The following is an 18,439-nucleotide window of genomic DNA, read 5'->3' on the forward strand; positions in this document are numbered from 1 at the left end:
CTCATTTTAGGAAATAAGTAACCTACAAGATTCATGCTCTGAAACAAGAGTTTGGACAGATTAGAAATATTGACTATTGTAACTGAGTACTACACACACAAAATTCAAAAAAGAGGAATGTGTCTGAAAACAAAATTGTGTGTGTGTGTGTGTGTATATATATATATACATATATGTGTGTGTGTATGTATATATATACTCCTGTTTTGCTGCAGACTCCATTTTGTCTCAGCATGAAAACAAATTTCCTCTCATCCCACCCAAACACATGAATTATCATTAGATAACTGGATAGGCCACGGTATCCTCTGTTCAGCACATCAGGACTCAGTAGGGAAGCTCAAATGAGTCAAAGGATAGAGATCAAAACCAGTGTCCACTACAGAGGACATAAATAAATAGGCAGATTGAGGCTGATATATAAGAAGGATAAATATTATATATATAATATATGAAGGTCCTGTGCAGTATCTTAGCTGCTCCTGCATCCTTCTGGACAGAGATCTCAGATGTTGTTCCTAGAATCTGCTGGACCCCCTCTCCCAGTTTGGGTGGTTATAGCCCCCAGTGTTTCAATTACCATGATGGCCACTTCACCTTCCACGTCTTTTCTAACTTTTCTTTCAGCCCTTGGTATTTGTAAAGCTTCTTGTGTGCTTTAATTCTGATGTTGCTATCACTTGGGATTGCTACATTTATCACCATCTGTCTACTTCAGATTTATTTGGGGTCCATGAAGAACTTTAGTTTAAATAAGGGGATATAAATGTGACAGAGGATATAAATGTAAATATTAGACACAGGCTAATATTCATTCTCCTGACAGCTTTATCATCCAATAACTGGGTGAGTAGTAAGTTCAAAGTGAGATACAGGAACAATTTAGGAGAGTGGGGAGATATAAGAAATGAGCACAGAAAAGAAAAGGGGCAAGACACACAGAAAGGAGAGCGTGGGGTTGGAAGAAATAAAGAGGACAAGCTGTCTGCTGCTGACGGGGTCCTCCTCTTCCTGCCTGGTTTGCAGTCTGGTTGCTTAGCAACTGCAGTGGCCTAAAATAACCTGCCAAGAGACAGAAATAGACCAAAGATATATAGACAGATTGGCCAGTGTGTGCATTTGTGTGTGTTGACACATTCCTGAAAGGATTTGGTTGAGTGGTTTCCTAGCTCTGCTGGTTTATATTTGACGTATAGTATTTTTTTTACTTCTTACACTTGCAGCACATGATTTCAGTAACATTCTTGTGTAGTTAAAGTGTGTGTGTCTGCAAGTGTTTGTCGTGACACATGCATATGGAGAGCACACCAGGCAGACAGGCGTGCAAGGCCATCACCCGTTGTAGCTGGTTGCTATGCTGATTGTCAGGGAAGTGACATCAGAATGTTTAGTCAGCACCGCAGCGCTGTCGGAGACAGTTGCTAAGCAGTTTCTGCACCTTAGCAACCTCTCCACTGTCACGGCAACAGAAGCAGGATAACATTAACGGAACCCCCCCCCCCAACAGCAGAGACAGTAGAGAATCAGGTAGCACTGACGATAGCAAAGAAGAGAAGAAACAGAGCAGATATTATTAAACTTACTCATATAGCACAGTGTGAAACAACTTATTCAACAGTGTCCACCCTCACAAAACAAAAGAGCGCTGGAGAGTAGGCTACACAATTCAAGAAAGAGGTGTATGTATTACAAGTAACAAAGCACGTGCTATATCTAGATCCATAATAATAAAAACTACAGAAGCAGCACCAATAATCATCAAAATGATAAATAAATCATAAAATGAATGATTATCTTCTTCCCTACAAACTCATGAACGCCTTGCTGGTTTTGCTTGGCCACTTGTTTGTTTGTTGAACTTACTTCATGCACTCTCACACCTCCCCATCATGTGTGTCAGTAGGGTCATGAGCCAAGGTGTAAATACGTGTTAAACAGCCTGGGGAGAGATGTCAGAAGCCTTTTTTTTTTTTCACAAATGAGTCTTGCCCTGAGGTGTTGAATCTACTGAGTTGTGCCATCTGTTTGTGAAGGGGTTGTTTTGTTTCTCCTATTCAGGAACAAATATATTGCACAGACATTACCAACACATTTTTAGTGTTAGCACAGTGATGTAATAACAACACTCTGATTGCAACAGTAGCAAGTACTAGCTATGTTATTTTGTCCTTTCAGCGTATCCCATTAGTTCAGGGTGGCCACAGTGGATCATTAGTGCGCATGTTGATTTGGCACAGTTATTCTTTTATTACAGATGCCCTTCCTGACGCAACCTTGCCCAATTTCTATTGGGTTTTAGACCGTCACTGTGTGGCTGGGGATGGGCTGTTGGGGGTTCAGTGTCTTGCCCAGGGACACATGTGTTCGGAAGGAGCGGGCACGAACCTCCAACCCTATGGTCGGTGGGCGACACTCGTCCCCAGCAACTACTAACTATATAACAGGTGAAATCAAAGCCTACAGCTGCGGTTAACCCCTTGATTCAACTATGCATCCAGGTATATCTTGCTACTAGTATCAGCTAAATATTTTTTGAATGTGCGAACTGATCATTTTTATTATTTTACATATGGACCTATTTTTGCGGAAAACAACAGCAACGTAAAACAGCTAATCAAAAGGAAAAATACAGAGATTCCCAACATAGGCTGCACCTAGGTCTAGATGTAGTTGAGCAAAAGAAGATGAATGAGATCCCGGTGAAAAGATAAGGTTGTCTGATGACTCTCAATCCTGTTTAGATCATTTGTCACTGCTGTCCTAACCAAGCTGGGAAAACCTCAGATTAAAACAATATTACTACTAACTAAAACACTTTAAAGTTGTTTGTTTTGCTTCAGCAATGTTTTACTGACATCTATTTGACTTTTGCATGAGTCAGCAATATCGATAAAATCATTTGAAATACTCTTAAAGTGGAAGTACTTTTAAATTAACAGGCATAATCCCTCACACAATGACACTACATTATTGTTATGACTGCTTTACCAAAGATGCAGCAGGTGTTGCTTATTTTATTTGGCATATCTACATGTCCTCATAGGTCAATATAAATGTGCATAAACCCAGGACTCTCAGCAAACCAAACCTTGCCCAGAGCTGATGTATAAATGGAAAGCGCGGACCTGACTTAAGTTTGATCAGACCCTCAATTAATTACTGAGGGAATTGCATTACTCATTCTTTCTCTTGCGTGGGTTAAAGCAGATTTACAGCTCTGGGAAAAATGCAAGACAATCTGATTGTGAATCAGTCCATATTGGTACCTTACGATTGTTAGTGATTCACACTATTCATTGTCCACCAAACGACCAGTTTGTGTTGGCTCCTTTCTTATGCATGAATTACAGTATTCATCATTGTGATGTTAAAACAAGAAAACACCCACCATCATCAGGTAAAGAGGCGGCAGTGGGAAGTCCTAAGCTAGTTACAGTATTAACTGGAATTGTGCATTTTACCAAGTTTAATGACTCTTTTGTGGAGTAATTTATAACATTTTAACATTAGTGTTTGTAACTTTGAAATTGAGACACTGACCTTATTACGTAGACCTGGTCTCTGCCTTCATCTATAGTATGTCATAAATATTAGTTTTTACATCATCGTGATTATATTTCAGGAATTGTATGTGCTTGTAAGTTAGGTATTGTAATCTTTGTGGATGAAAAACACATTTGAAATTAAAGAAATGTTTAATGAAGTATTTAAAACCACGTCTATATTTTTACTCGTTAAACATTGAATATTAACTATTATTAGTATTTGTCACATCATTGTCTGTTTTGTAGACAGTCTCTTTTGTTCTTTTGTCTGTCCGGTGGTCACAATGGCAAGACTTTCCATGCCGTACAAGCAACATGATTGGCTGCTATCCCATTGATTCATGTATCTGTTTTCAGGAAAATTATGATTTGCTGTGCGCTTTTTATGGCGTACTTTTAAGTGTTTGAGCCTGGGAAGGGATGGTCTAATAATTCCAAGTCATAAAGCTGAAGTCCAGTTGATTCAGTTGTGTTTTTTGGTTAACAGTAACATAAAAGCATTGCACAAAGAGTTAAAAATGAAGACAGGAGAAAATGTAGGTATATACTATCTGAGCTCATGCTGTAGTTTCATCAGGCAAATCCTCCCAAAGGCGCTTTTTTTAACTTTGCTTTGGACCAGACCCACTTGCTGTTTAGTTGAAACACAGGTGCAGCGTGCTATTTTTATTCCGTATATCATTGTCAAACTACCCCCCTGCTGTTCTACTCTGCTTTACAATACTTTATCACTGTGTGACTGCTGTGAGCTGATCAGAGCAAGCTGTTTAAAACTGCTGAGTTTAATTCAATATTGTCCTGAGCTGCACAAAAGGCATCAATATAAGGCAAACAAAGATGTACATGTTTAGCTCAATACAGTTCAATCATTTTTGGCCCAGTTATAGTTTGAAAAAGCCTTGGTTAGTCAGAAAAGGGCTGGGTTTTAAAATATTTTTAATAGTATGCTTTCAAAAAATACATTTTCAGTTCAACTCTTTATCACGAAAAAATCTCACAAAAAGTGTGACATTTGTTTGCCGATGCTGTTTCTTTGCAACTGTCACCAATGCGCTGCTTCCTTTTGTTAGTTTTATCTAGTTTCCCAGTCATTACCACAGGGAGCTTCTTAACCACGTTGGCTTGAATCATCGTCACTTTAATGTGGCCTCACTGCTGACATCAATTATAACTTTATACAGTTGTTTGATTGATTGGGTGGTTGATGTGGGCTGTCTTTAATTGATCAGAGTGAAGATGGAGCCGACCAGGACAGTCCAGAGGAGGGGACGCCAGCGAGTCCCCGCAACAAGCGCAGAGTGGGCCGTCCTGGCAGGAAACGCAAACAGCTGCTTCCTGTGAGTACTGTAATTAAAGCTTGTCGTCAGCCTTTCATGTCTTAACTATAGCACAGTGATTGAGTCTCTATTCACAATTACAACAGCCTCCGTTCAACCTGGAGAGAGATGTTAAACGTGCATGTTTCCAGGAACACTTTTATTTAAAGTTACACAGAGTGACAACTTCAATCAGCTCAGTTTTGTTTCCACATGAATCACACTTATTACAATAAATGCAACATTTCAGTGTGTTTGACAAATAATACTGGCACTCTGCACCTCACAGCAGCCGGTAGAAGTGTCTATACATGCTTTTACATGTTAGCTTTGAGACATCTTTTGATAGCAGTGTCTGAAAGTGGGGATTCCCCTACGGCTCGAACTGACAGATAAGCAAAGCAGCAGCTAAGCAGTTAGTGGGCATCCTCTCCTTCAACATGTAATATTGGCTTCATCTCCTCATAATTTTCAACTTTGTCATCATCCTCACTTGTCGACACGTTTTCATTCCCCACATTTTCCACATACTTAACACTTCACACTTGGCCTGAAGTCACTGCGCAGCAAAATGTATTTGATTTTGGCATCAGTGATGTAATTTACTTCTGAGTGAAACAAAATGTGTGACAGGTAAAATTATTAAATAACTGACTATGTAATAAGAATGAGTTATTGAGAGATACAGAACTGTAGACAACTCTGGGCCTCCAGCTTTGAGCATTAGCTTCTAAATTCATACTGTACAAAAACTTAAGGCATAACTGGTCATTTTCTAAATTGTATTTTTAACAATCCTGATACAATTAAACCAACACTCAGGGGTGATGTATATCAGTCTATTTGTCTGTGCCATAGACCTCCATTGTCATCCAAAAATAAATAAAAACACATCAACCAGACATGCCACTACTCTTGAGTGACATGTTTACTGATCGAGAACTGGCCATAAGATCACCATTAATAATCGCTGTAATTTCACCAGAGAGCTTGTGCATCCACAGTTGACTCCTGCCTCATCAATCTGCGGTACAACATAGTAGAGATTCTGAGCCTTTTTCTTTGTTGAGTGAAGTGAATGTCAGCAAATGTGAGCATTTGCAATTCAGCTGTAGTTTTCTGTTTTCTTTAACATTGTTGTGATCTGAGCTTTGTGAGTTTTACACAAGTTGACAGTGTAAAAGTGCTTAATTTCCCTGTGTTAACTTATGTGTTTTGACTTGTGGGAATTTAACTGAAAACCTTCCAGTCACCTTTAGGGCACCAGTGAGTGTTGTTACAGAGCTGTCTTATTATTTTATGACATTGTACACTGAATTTTTCAGTCTGACTTGCTTCAGGTCTTTGGCAGCGCCATATTTCTCTTTCTATTTAACCTCTTATCACTCTGTGTGCGTGTGTGTGTGTGCTCTAGATGTATAGAGACACATGCATGCGGGCGTGTGTATGTGCATATGTATCCCTTTGTGTGTGTGTGTGTATGTGCATGCATTCATGCGTGCAAAAGATCAGGTCTGATCCTGCTTTGATGTCTGAGGTTTGACAAGGCGAGCAGGATTATTATGAGTCCTGTCTCTCTCTCTCTTTCTCACACACACACACACGCAAGCATGCACACGCACACACACACACGTATGTTTAACACTTAGAGGGCTGCAGATAGAACACTCATATTGTTCATGTTATAGTACATATAGTGGTAAGAATGTTAATATTCATAGTATTAGAATAGTAGCTGAAGTGTATAGTGTAGAGTAATATTTAATGTGGTAGTAAATGTTGTGGTTGTTTTATAATAGAAGTTGTAGTGCAGTACCATAAGTTATAGTGATGGAGTATAATATTAACATTAGTATCAGTAGTGAAAGTAATAGCAGATGACATGCAAAAGCAGTAGCATTGTATTTACAGTAATAGTAGTTGTGGTGGTAGTACCAGAAGTAACAGTAATAATGAAAAATTTAATATTGTCACAGTAGAGGTAATAATAGCAAATGTAGCAGTAGTTGTTCTCAAAGTGATTGTAGTAATAGCATAAATGGTTGGAATATGCTGGTAATTGTGGTAGTTCTTTTAATAATAGTTATAGTATTAATTTTAGCAGTGGTCTGTGTAGTGGCAACAGAGTAGTGACCGAAGTATTGTCAGTACTACTATTTGTATTAGTAGTTGTGATAATAATAACAAAACATTAGTAGCTCTTGTAGCATTGTAGTAAAAGCAATAGTACCACTCATTGTCAAAATGTAGTATTGGAAGTGAAAATTGCGGTAGTAAAACCAACTTTAATAATAGCAGTAGTACTGTTAATTGTAGGACAATAATATCAGCAGTAGTATAAGTACTGTATAACTCATAGCCATTTTTTAGCAGCAGCAGTGGTATGGTATAGTACTACTACTTTTACAAGTTGTGGTGGTAATCTAGACACTGTAGCATTAATAATGGTAGTTGTACTACCATGGATGGATTGTCCTACAAATCTTTGGGTATTTATTTCTTGTTTGAAAGTCACAGCACTGAATTAAAAGATACAAAATGATCACATAGGGACAAGAACAATGACAAACAGACACAAATGACCACAAAGAGACAACAAAAGACTAAAAACTCACTTGGACCACAAAGAGAAAAAAACAAGCAAAAATAGACACACAAAAGACCAATAACAGACACAAAATGACTCCAAGGATGGATGGTCTTTTACTTGTCCATGTGTAGGGGCCCATTCTCTAATCATAATGTGTCCATGGGTGTTGGTAGTAATGATGACAATTTCATAATAGTAGTAGTATTTGTTGTGGTTATAAGAGCAGAATAGAAACTGTAGTAATTTTAGTAAAATAGAAGTGGTAGGAGTTGTACTAGGAGCTATTGGAAGTGCTGTGCTGGCAGTACTACAAATAGTATCATTACAGTATGCACTATTTTGACATGCAGTTGAAGTCAAACACAATGTAGATTTATAGGATGTAAAGCAACAGCCTCGTTCTCTGTGAACATATGTGAGGACTGTCACTCTTTTCCCTAACTTAACTCTGAAACCAAGTCGTAATGCTCATAAAAACCCAGTGGAAGACGAGAGGATCGACCAAAATGTCCTTACAACGATAATACTAAACAAAAATGTGTCCACAGACCACAGAAAGACATGTAGAGACACAGCAGAGTGTGCAGCTATTGTGTGGACTTGAGGGTGGAGCTATCAGTGACGCTTACTCCAGAGTAGGGAGACGGTAGGAGAGTCTCCTTCACTTCTCTCCTTCACCCAAACTCTATCACGCACAAATACACAACCTCGCACATTCATATTATTACAGTCATGATGATTCTTTTGTGGATAATAAATTAACTTCATGGTTCTTAACATTTACAACCCTCAAGATTTTTTTATTTTTTTTTGCGATTTTTTTTTTCTTGCACGCTCATTGCTTCTTATTTTTTCTGGCTTTAGTTAGTAGGTATTCATCTCCCCTTCTCCCCGCCCTCCTCTCTCTCTTTTTTTGCCCCTGGAACCATGTGCAGAGCAGCTGGAGGGTTTTTATCTGCATGTGGCTTAAATACTGCAGAGAAGTTTTAAGTACAGTAGGACTAAACTGATATATTGGCGCGTTTCCCAACCTTTACACAGTGGTTTTAAATGAAAGTTCCCTCAAAGCCACAGTCAGTTGTGAAGTCAACTGGTATGTTGAAGGAAAGTTTTTATACACACTAATAAATAGGATTAACAGTAAACTACTGAATAATTATCCTCACTTACTTTTAGGGTGACTTCACCGATCGCTTCTTATGGTTCTAGTTTTCAGGATTACTTGTAGATTAATGCCTCTAAACTTCCTTCTGGCTTCCCTATGTGCAAAGAGTTCTCTGCTTCCAGCACTGGAGGAGTTTTTCACTATCAGGAGTAAGAAATGGGGACTTGACTCTGCGACTTGGACTCGGGTAGAACTTATGTTGTTCACAGAGAGACTTCAGATGCGTCCTAAAAACACTTGACACTGGACTCGGACTTGCAATGACGGACTTGTGAACAATCTGAATTTTATCGCACCATAAGGAAATGTGTGATGAGCTGAATGATTGTCACCGGTATCAGAAGAAACGCAGCCAAATGAAGAATCTCACCTGGATGTGCCTTGCAGACTGGAGCCGCATGCACACATGCAGTTTAAGAAATGACAGAGAAGCAAGGCTGACCTCACTAATCTCCATCTCCCGAAAGAGAAATCAAAATCAGCAGCACCGGGGGTTTTACCTGTGGACGGATATCCAGTTTGTGGAATCAAATCAGCTGCTAAAGAAGGAATGCATTAAATATGTTTGCCCATCTTCTAAGAACAGCATCCCTCCGTGCAGCTCTAAGGACAGTATGTGTCCCGTCTAATCCTTAATGAAAAAACGTGTGGATATTTAAACATCCGCCTTTTTGCACACAGACTTTCCAGACTCTTGGACTAACCTAACAAAGCATGTTGTTTGAGTTAAAGGCGCAGGCAGGATCAGTCTGGCTGCCCTGTCGCACACCTACAGTAAAGTACAGTATCTTTAGACATTAATCATAAAATGCACCTTTTAAATTTTACATCTGTGTGAATTAAAGGATGCAGACAGGGTCAGTCAGGCTGTCACACACCCACTGCAAATTGGCAGCTATTTTAATAATCATTTAGAGTACTTGCAACTGCATTTCTCACTGTTTGCAAGACATGTTTCCTAGCATTCAAAGAACGGAGAAAATAATCTGCCATGATGAAAATAATTATTAGTTGGAGTTGGATAAAAAAGATTGAGCTCTATTTCAGCCAGCTACAAAGGTAAAATCCTGGATTTTGCATTCACACATTGTGTGAATCAGAAGCGTTCTCACACGAGAAACTCAAGGAGGGGAAAAGATGTCTTAGCAGTTTCCTGATAGAAAAGTCATGAACACACGCAGGATAAAGTCTGGGTAATGTCTGGACCGTCTTACTCTGACCTTTGCGTTCTCACATACTCCACCTCTGTGTGAAGTCTGAAGAAAGTCAGGATTCCAGAGCATGTGTGAAAGAGGCTTCAGACATCTGTAATATCAGCAACAAGATGACTTTGTCAGAACTGAAACACTCCTCTGGATGATGTCACCTGGAGGCATTTACCAGCTAGAAGCAGAGAGATATTTTAGGAGAAAGCAAAAGTAGAATTGCCTTCATATACACCGAATCCCTAAACTAGAACCAGAAGTAGCAAGTTGAAAGTCAGTGAAGTAGCCCTTCAGCTTAGACCAAGCATGACATACCAAATGTGTGTACCAGAGCTTTTGGTTTGCCCTGTTTGATGCCTACCCTTTCTGTGGATGTTTCTGTGTTTTTAACTAGATTTCATTTAAAGAAAAAAAATGTGTTTGTAGTTTTAGAATTCGCCAAGTGTCATGTTCAAGAAATCAACTTGGGCAAACACTTGCTGTAGCAGAGCATGTACAAAAGTCTGTTATTACTGCCTTTGAATGTCCTCTATTGTGTTACAAGTCATAATTTGTAAGTCCTGTAAACTCATTTTATTTGGGAGGTCAGATTACTGGAAACACTGGCAAAGCTTTAATTAAATCATTATCTTAATGTCAGTAGTCATGAAGTCATTAGTCCCTGACTGTGAAATCTCCTCTGAAAAAAATGTGACACTTGTTTAAAGCATGTGCGATGTACAGCAAAGTAGTATGTGGTGCAGTTTGTCTGCACTGACAAATTAATGATAGCATTCAATGCAAATGTCAAACATTTTTAATGATTAATACTTAGCTACACTGAGAATTAATAAGCAATGCTAAAATGATATTGGTAATGTTGATAATGTATAATGTTATAAAACTATGTTTTTTTGGTTCTCTTTACCACTAAGGACATATTGTGGTATCAGTAGTCATAGCAGTAATCTTTTATTTAGGACTCAATGTTTTTGCAGTGTTCCATCATTGTCAGATAAGGGAGCCTGGTTTGTCTTTATTTGCTTTTGAGAAATAACTAGTTTAAAACTATCCCCACTAGGGATAGCTCCTTCAGCCAGTGTGGCCTCGGTAGCTATCTCTAGTAATAGCCACTGTTTAGCTAGCAAAACTGGAGCAGAAAGGGAACAATATTAAAAGAGAAGTCTTGAGCTTAAAGGGGACGAATTCAATGGTGTGAGTTTCTCATTCGTCAGACAGTTGGTTCTGAATGGCAGTGATATAGAACAGGACATAAATAAAGCTGTTCACCGCCGTTTTCTAAATCATGTCATATCCAAAACACAGTCTGGACAAGATTCACAGTTACTGTGATGCAAACTACTAAAAATAACTGGAAAAATAAAGTGCACATGCTGCATTTTTGCATGTGTTACCACCATCTGTGACACTGATGATGGGAACAGCAACAATTCATTTTTGGACTGCTCTGGACACATTGCATGTGCGTTTGTATCTGCTACAGTAAATTCACCATGCATTAATGTGCTACAATATATTTGGTTTGCTTACTTTATTGTTTTTGGAACACTACTGTTTTATTGTTTGCAACATCCTGTTTTCTCCCCCCCTCCACTGGGTATCATCAAAATTTCATCCAACCTAAAAACTTTCCTTCGATGGATTACCATACTGTGCACAGAGCTTAGAGTCTCTCAGCTGTAAAGTCTGGTACTTTCCATGCTGTGTGTCATTCAAGAACAGAGATAAGAGGAAGTGCAGGACAGCTACAAGTTATTTGAAAAGGTGAAGTACCACATGAAGCACCACATAGGACTTACTTTGTGGGGTTGCATGACTTCTCTCAGACGTATTCTGTGCCTGGAAATGTCTTACAATTACACAGTGGGCTTGTTTGTGGCAAGTGTTTCATTGTACTTAAGCAGTACATTCAAATCTCACAGTGCAACTTTAAAGCTGCATTAAGCAATCTTTTTTTTTTTTTATTTTCCTTTGTGACACTGAATCAAAACTGTGAATCAACTCTGTAGTCTGCAGCCAGCAGCTGCATTCAGGTCATGACTTTGGTTCATGAGCCCAAGTGAAACTCAACTATTGCACCTGATCTCAAAAGGGGAAGTGTACAGTCAGCTTTCAAAAGCTGACCGTATCCTTCCTGTTTAGCAGTAAATGGCGGAAGTGAAGAACGTCGAACAAATAGAAATCCAAAGACATCCAAGAGTCTGTGGACTAAACCAGGGCTGAATTGAATTTACATGCGACATGTGGCCAAAAAGATGACTGCAAGTCCAGATTCCTCTGTTTCTGCTGAATGTGTAAGTAGTCAGTTGTTTGCTTAAAAGTTAGATGTAGGAGCAGTTATAGTGTCTGTGTTTTTGCCTCCTAATGGTAAAAATTGCTTAATGCAGCTTTACTTTTCATTTTCGGGTTAACACAGTAAATGTTAAGGCCATGTGTTCTCATCAAGGGCACATGATGACATTGCATGTGCTCAAGATAGACACTGGTTCACTCATTTTAATTTAATTCTAAAAAGACATTACTTTCTGCTGGGTTAATTCATACCATGCTTTTGATTGTTTTGTGTGCACAGTTTTACAGTTCATGTGAGCTAATGTTTTGCAGTAAATCCAGTAAGTGCCCGCAATTTTTGAGCACATGCTTGATTTTTTGTAGCAAGTTTTACTCTTCATTTGAGTTTTGAAGGCGTTTGATTGCTTTTATTAGTTTAAACCTTGTGTCTTTCATGTTTCCTAAAATTTATGTAGCCTAGAACTATGGAAGATAATTATATTTTATTGTCACTTTATGTTAGCAGTTCATTCGCTAATGTTTGTCACTCCTCTCACTCACTCCTCACTTAAGCAGTCTGTCTGCCAAAGATCTAAGTATAACATTTATAAAGATTGTACGTATAAACGTACTTGAAATGAGAGTGGATATAGAGTTATTATTGAAAATATTCGTTATAATGAAAACAAAACATTTATGGGCCATCATCACCTTATCTGCTGTCAGCTCTGAAATTTAATTCTGTATTGTTTAGATCAAAATTTAAGATACCATATACTTTCCCTTTGGGAAACTTGGTTTTAGAGTCAGAGTTGCATAGCAGCTTCCATTCGGCCATATTTGGGTTGACTGAAATCAAGCCAACCAAAACTGGATCTTTTCTCTGCTGAACTCTAATGTTTTTTTTCCATCTCTACCTGCTCATGTCGCAATGCCAATCTCCTTCACAGCCGTGCTCTACAGTGTAGTGTTGTGCTTTACAAGAAAGTGAAAATTACAGTTTGAATTTTAAAAGTAATGTGTCTGATTTTAGATGGTGAGGTAAAAATGGCACAAAGTGATAGGAGGTGATGAACACTGAGCCAGGCAAAGATGGTCTATTAGAGAATCTGCTCCACTCTGTAAAAACACTGCACAGCCTCGCGTGAAGTGAGTGATACTGTAATTTCAGAAACAAAAATACATAGAGAGTATATTGTCACTCTACAGCATCTCACTGTGTCATTTTTTTGAACTTTTATTAAGTTTTATTAGGGTCTTGCATATTGGATTGCATATCAGTAATTTAAGCTAAACATAATATTTTTTAAACTTAATCTGTAGGATTTGGATCAAGAAAATGAAGCTATATATGAAAATATCAGTTATATGCTATTTTAAGTATCAGATTTACTGTAGCAAATATTCCAAATAATAAAGTTATGTTTTGTTAATTAACAGCCCAAAATGCAAAGATGCTTAGGCTAGAACCCAATATTTAACCATTTGTTCAATAGGAACTATAATGAGTATTCCATTATCAAAACAGTTGCACTTTGTTTTCTGTTGACTGACAGACCAGGCTACCTTTTGTAACTTGATCCTGAACAAACTCTACGAACTAGGTGGATGCAGTGTCACATTTATTGTATTTATTAGCTGAGTATTAATGGAAAATATTATATTTTCGTATATGAGTGGGCTGTCCTTGGCACAAAAAGCCTTTAAGCCAACAGAAATCGACCCAAACATTAAAAACCTGTTTCTGTTTGGCTACCTACTGTTAAAAATGTGTGCTGGCAGATTTCAGTCTTTCCCAAGGCTCTTTTACTCACCTTCACTGCCTTTTACAGGCCACCTCACCTGCTCATTACAGCCTTTGTAGGCTTGTTAGCACTAGCCAGTGTTAGTGTAGCCTTTGAGCTTCACATTCACCCACTTTTTAACTACCCAACTATAAAATCTGTTAGTTAGCCTGTTAGTGATACACACATAAAACCCCCCACTGGCCTTTTCAGAGTGGACACATCAGAGTCTAGCATCATTAATTCTGGTGAGCAAATGGATAAGCCATTGTGTTACAGACAGCATAATTTACAGGAGATTGTTTGAGTGCATAATTAAAAAAACTCCATTCTGCAGCATCAATATTTTGCTAGTACAAGTTTACAATGAGTAATTACACTAAGTTTATTTTTCTGAGGTTATTTTACATTATTTGTAATTTTTTACATAATTTTGTGAGGGATTATGATCATTTAACAAAGTTGCACCCACATCATGTGCTCATTAATCATCTGCACTGCTAATAGCATTTGTATCATCTCATTAGAGTGTGTGTGTTTTTGTGTGTGAAAATGGGAGCCGGTGGTGTTTATTACACTGATCCAATGCAGACACACTCTGCTGGACGTACCTGCTCTGTGTTGTAGTCAATAGCAGACTAATAGGTATGTGCTTGTACTGCAGTAGCTCTTTGTGTGTGTATGCATGTTTTATGTGTGTGTAAGGCCTGTAAGTGTGTGTACGATTACTGTGTTTGTGGAGTGCTTTGATGGGTCTAGACGAAAGCGAGCAGCACTTTTCTCAGACCTAGACTTTGCTCTGTTTCCCAGGAGATGGCGACCTCTGACCCCTGTGCAAATGCCCCCCCAACCCCGCCTGAGGAGCCAGAGCCCTCCCCCTCTCCTCGCAAAAAGCGTGGGCGCAGGAAAATAGAGCAAACTGAGAAGAATAAGGGTAAAGATTTAATGCAAATTTCAAACATGGCTTTGCTCATGCTCATAATGCTTTTCAGTAATTGAAACATCAAATGCCTCTGAAATAATATGAACTTGCTGACATTTAAGATGCTTTAAATATGTGAAAAGTCACCTGTTTACCTGGAGTTTAAATAGCTTCCAGATTGCAGTTGTCTAAGGGCATTTGGAAAAGTATGCAAGGGCAAAGTGATGAAAAACATGACTTTCCCCACTCATCAAACCTCTTGTTAAATCTGTACAAATGGGCTATTTCCTGTAACTTCTCTTCTTCTGCAGATGAGCCAGATGACAGAAACTGCGACTCCCTCCGAGAGGTGAGACATTGCATCCAAAAACATGATGCTAATTTCTCTAATACAGTAGTACAAACATATTAAAGATTATATTATATTATATTATGTGCATACCAGGTTTTTATGTGTTTTTGTGTATGTTGGTAGGGTGAAGCTACGAGACTGCGTAGGAGGCCAGTTCCCAGAGTGACTTTCCAAGCTGGAGATCCATACTACATCAGCAGGAGACAGAGAGAAGAATGGCTCAGCCGCTGGAAGATGGAGGTGGGATAGAATTAGGTCTCTGTCTGTGTGACTATAGCTACAGAATTACAGAGACTTGAATTTAATTTAAGTACGGATCAATCACAATAAATAGAGTGAGTCCTAAAATCTGAAAATCAGTTAGCACTTTTACATTCTCTTATAGTTTCTTTAAAGCCCACAAATCTCTGTTAGGCTTGAATAAAAAGCATGATTTCAACTTAACAGATCATATTTTCACATCTTGATCTAATTTAAATTTTTAAAACTCTTTCTCGTGCATACTGTGAAACTTGCAATTGCTGACATTTGCCCAGAGGATTTGTTTAGGTTTTTATTTTGATCTTTAGATGAAAGCTTTATCTGGAAAAGCATTCCAGATATACTTTAGTAGAAATAAGTTGTGGTTTGCTCTGTGCTGCAATGACTAGTGAAGTTAAAGGGAAATAGTCCTGAGAAATAAAATCAAACCAATCAACTACACTGCACTGAGCTCAGCAATGATTGATATCATGAGAAATGTTAATGTCACGTGTTACGGATATAAACTCGTTTTATGTTTTTTCTGCTAAATGTTGATTTTACACAAATAAAATGAGAGACCGGTCATAAAAATAACTTTTGAACTTCATTTCTGCTGTTTAAAAGTGAAGTGCAAATGGCAAGCTAGTCCAGCTCCTCCACTCTCTTGTCTCTGCTGCACTTAATTGGGACTATTCTTCCCTCGTTGCATTTCCATACACTTAATAACTCATTTTAAGTAACCTGGTTACAGTCAGTGTCCTTGAGTAAACTTGAGTAAGTAACTGTGACCTAGGTGAGAAACTTGGTTATTGTAATTCTCTCAGGTAAATTGCTTCGCTGCCATGTCCAAGAGTGTTTGTGCAGGATGAAAGACTCATCACGAATGTTTGCAAAAATGATATACTTGATATACTTTTTTGATATAAAATTTGATATAAAATTTGGGACCTCTACTAGCTCTGTACTTCACTGATGAGATGGTTTGTAGAAGTCAGCTACACAGGAAACACTGCACTAATCAAGTGAACAATACAAATGTTTATCTACTAAATATCAGCACATTTTGGATGCAAATACTATGCAGTCCATCAAGAAAGTGAAAGTAAAAAGAAGCTGGCTTCTATAGCAGGGCAACAATCCCAAGCATACCTCAAAACCCACTATTAACCACACACAAATACAATACAAACCGTGAACCTCACAGTCCTTTGACCTGAACATTACTGCTGCAAGTATGCTTTTTATTCTTCTAAATCAAGAATACAAAGACTCTTAGATGCCAAACAGAAATCTTTTGCAAATGTGAGGTTATTAAGTACTGAGTTACCAGAGTACACATGCCATAATTTCTGTTTAATATTTTTCTCTTTTTTCAATTTCCTGAAAGGTAAAGGGAATGCAGATTTCTGTATGCTGCATGACATTACTTCCTTACATTTTAGGTGAAACTGTAAATACTTTGTCATAACACCAAACCGCATCCACAAATGTTTTTGCCGACATTGTCTTCAACTTTACTCATTGTTTGACATTTTCTTCTGGCTTTTATAGCACACTTTTGTTTTTCTGTCTTCCTGCCCTTTACTGTGTAGTGAGTGTGTTTACACTAGAAGGGAGTGGACTTCCCTCTCCTACACACACACACACACACACACACACACACACACACACACACACACACACACAGACACAGACAGTTACCAGGCGAAAGATGAACTGTATTCTTTCAATTATTCACCTTTTTAAAATTGACATTTATTCAACACTTGAAGTGCAGTTAAAAGTGAAAGTGGGGCTTTCCCTTTATGTGGCTACATCGACTTCTCATTCTATATATATTTATCTATACAGGGGATTTGACCTTTGGTTGATTTTTACATCGCCCTAAAGTGCACAAATGTTATACTTCAGCACTTTAACAGGCAAGCACAGCAGCACCACAGCTCCACAAAAGGGTTATCAAACCCGTGTCTTTCAAGTTAAGAGGCAGCAGTGATAACCACTTTTACACTGCTCCATAATAGTAGAGATCAGCCAATGCCAGTTTCTGGCTCTTTATTTTAATTTTTTTCTAGTCCAAAGCGACCCAAAGCTTAACTGTTTGGTTCAGTCTTACTGCTCTGAGGCTGCTGATTTTTCTTTATTCTTCATTTAGATTCCCATTAGCTTCCATAAAATGTGGTCACAGGGCTTCCTGAGGTCTACATCAATAGAAGCAAGAAAAGTAAAAACAAGTACACAAATACAATGTATTAAGCAGAAATTATGTAAAGCAAAGTTATTCACAAGCTGGTGATAACAGTGAAGAATTCAGCTTCTAAAAATGAGGAATAACAAACAATGAAATAAAGACGTACGTGACACATAATAACAATACAATACAATACTGACATAAGAAAAAATTAGACTATAGTCTATAGAGCAGGGGTCATCAATAGGTGGACCGTGGTCCGGGACCAGACCCATACTCCATCCTGTCTGGACCTGGAGCTGTAACCGACATTTCGTTGAGTTTTTATTCAGTTTTGGCGGAGATTACATGCATTCGTGAAAACAGTGACAGTGACAGGGAGAGAAAAATATAAGTAAGTAAATATAAGTGACAAAACAAGTCAAAGGAAAGCGGCAAAATTGTAGGTCAGTGTGTCATGCCTTGTGCTAAACAGCGGAAGGTGGACACAGAAAACCGGGCTTGTAATCCAGAATGGACATACATAGGAAACTCGAAACTGCTGTGTCTCACCTGCTCTGAGATGGTGGTAGTGGTTAAAAGTGGTAATGTGAAACGATGGATCAATTAACGTTTTGACACATTCATTTCCTGGCTAACAGCTCGCTAACAAATTTTCCCTCAGAGTCGCGTGCTTTTACTATTATTAATATTTTTTTATAATTGTATTTATTATTAATTATTTTATATTGCCCTGCAGAGTCCAGAGTTTCACAGAAAATAAGTATTGATAAAATGGCATTGAATTATATGTTCCTTTGTTTGGTTTGAGTTGTTGACTTCACACAGTCCAGATGTTGATACAAAGAAAATGGT

General features: G+C 38.2%; 1 protein-coding gene across 11 annotated transcripts in view; it reads left to right on the forward strand.

Moving 5' to 3' along the window:
* Positions 1 to 18,439, forward strand: part of LOC137102203 (DNA (cytosine-5)-methyltransferase 3A-like) — a 58,827-nt gene that overhangs the window by 9,676 nt on the left and 30,712 nt on the right. For 6 of the 11 annotated variants that reach the window (XR_010911211.1, XM_067481447.1, XM_067481444.1 and 3 more), the window contains exons 3-6: positions 4,775 to 4,882; positions 14,687 to 14,810; positions 15,110 to 15,147; positions 15,274 to 15,390. Coding sequence is in view for 10 of the 11 variants with exons in the window: in XM_067481447.1 (XP_067337548.1) it covers positions 4,775 to 4,882; positions 14,687 to 14,810; positions 15,110 to 15,147; positions 15,274 to 15,390 (387 nt within the window). In the remaining variant the exon portion in view is untranslated. Of the gene's footprint in view, positions 1 to 4,774; positions 4,883 to 11,954; positions 12,116 to 14,686; positions 14,811 to 15,109; positions 15,148 to 15,273; positions 15,391 to 18,439 lie in introns of those variants that run through there. The other 5 variants (XM_067481451.1, XM_067481453.1, XM_067481452.1 and 2 more) reach the window with 3 other exon arrangements.

The sequence above is a fragment of the Channa argus genome, chromosome 17, assembly GCF_033026475.1.
Source record: "Channa argus isolate prfri chromosome 17, Channa argus male v1.0, whole genome shotgun sequence".
Lineage (NCBI taxonomy): Eukaryota > Metazoa > Chordata > Actinopteri > Anabantiformes > Channidae > Channa > Channa argus.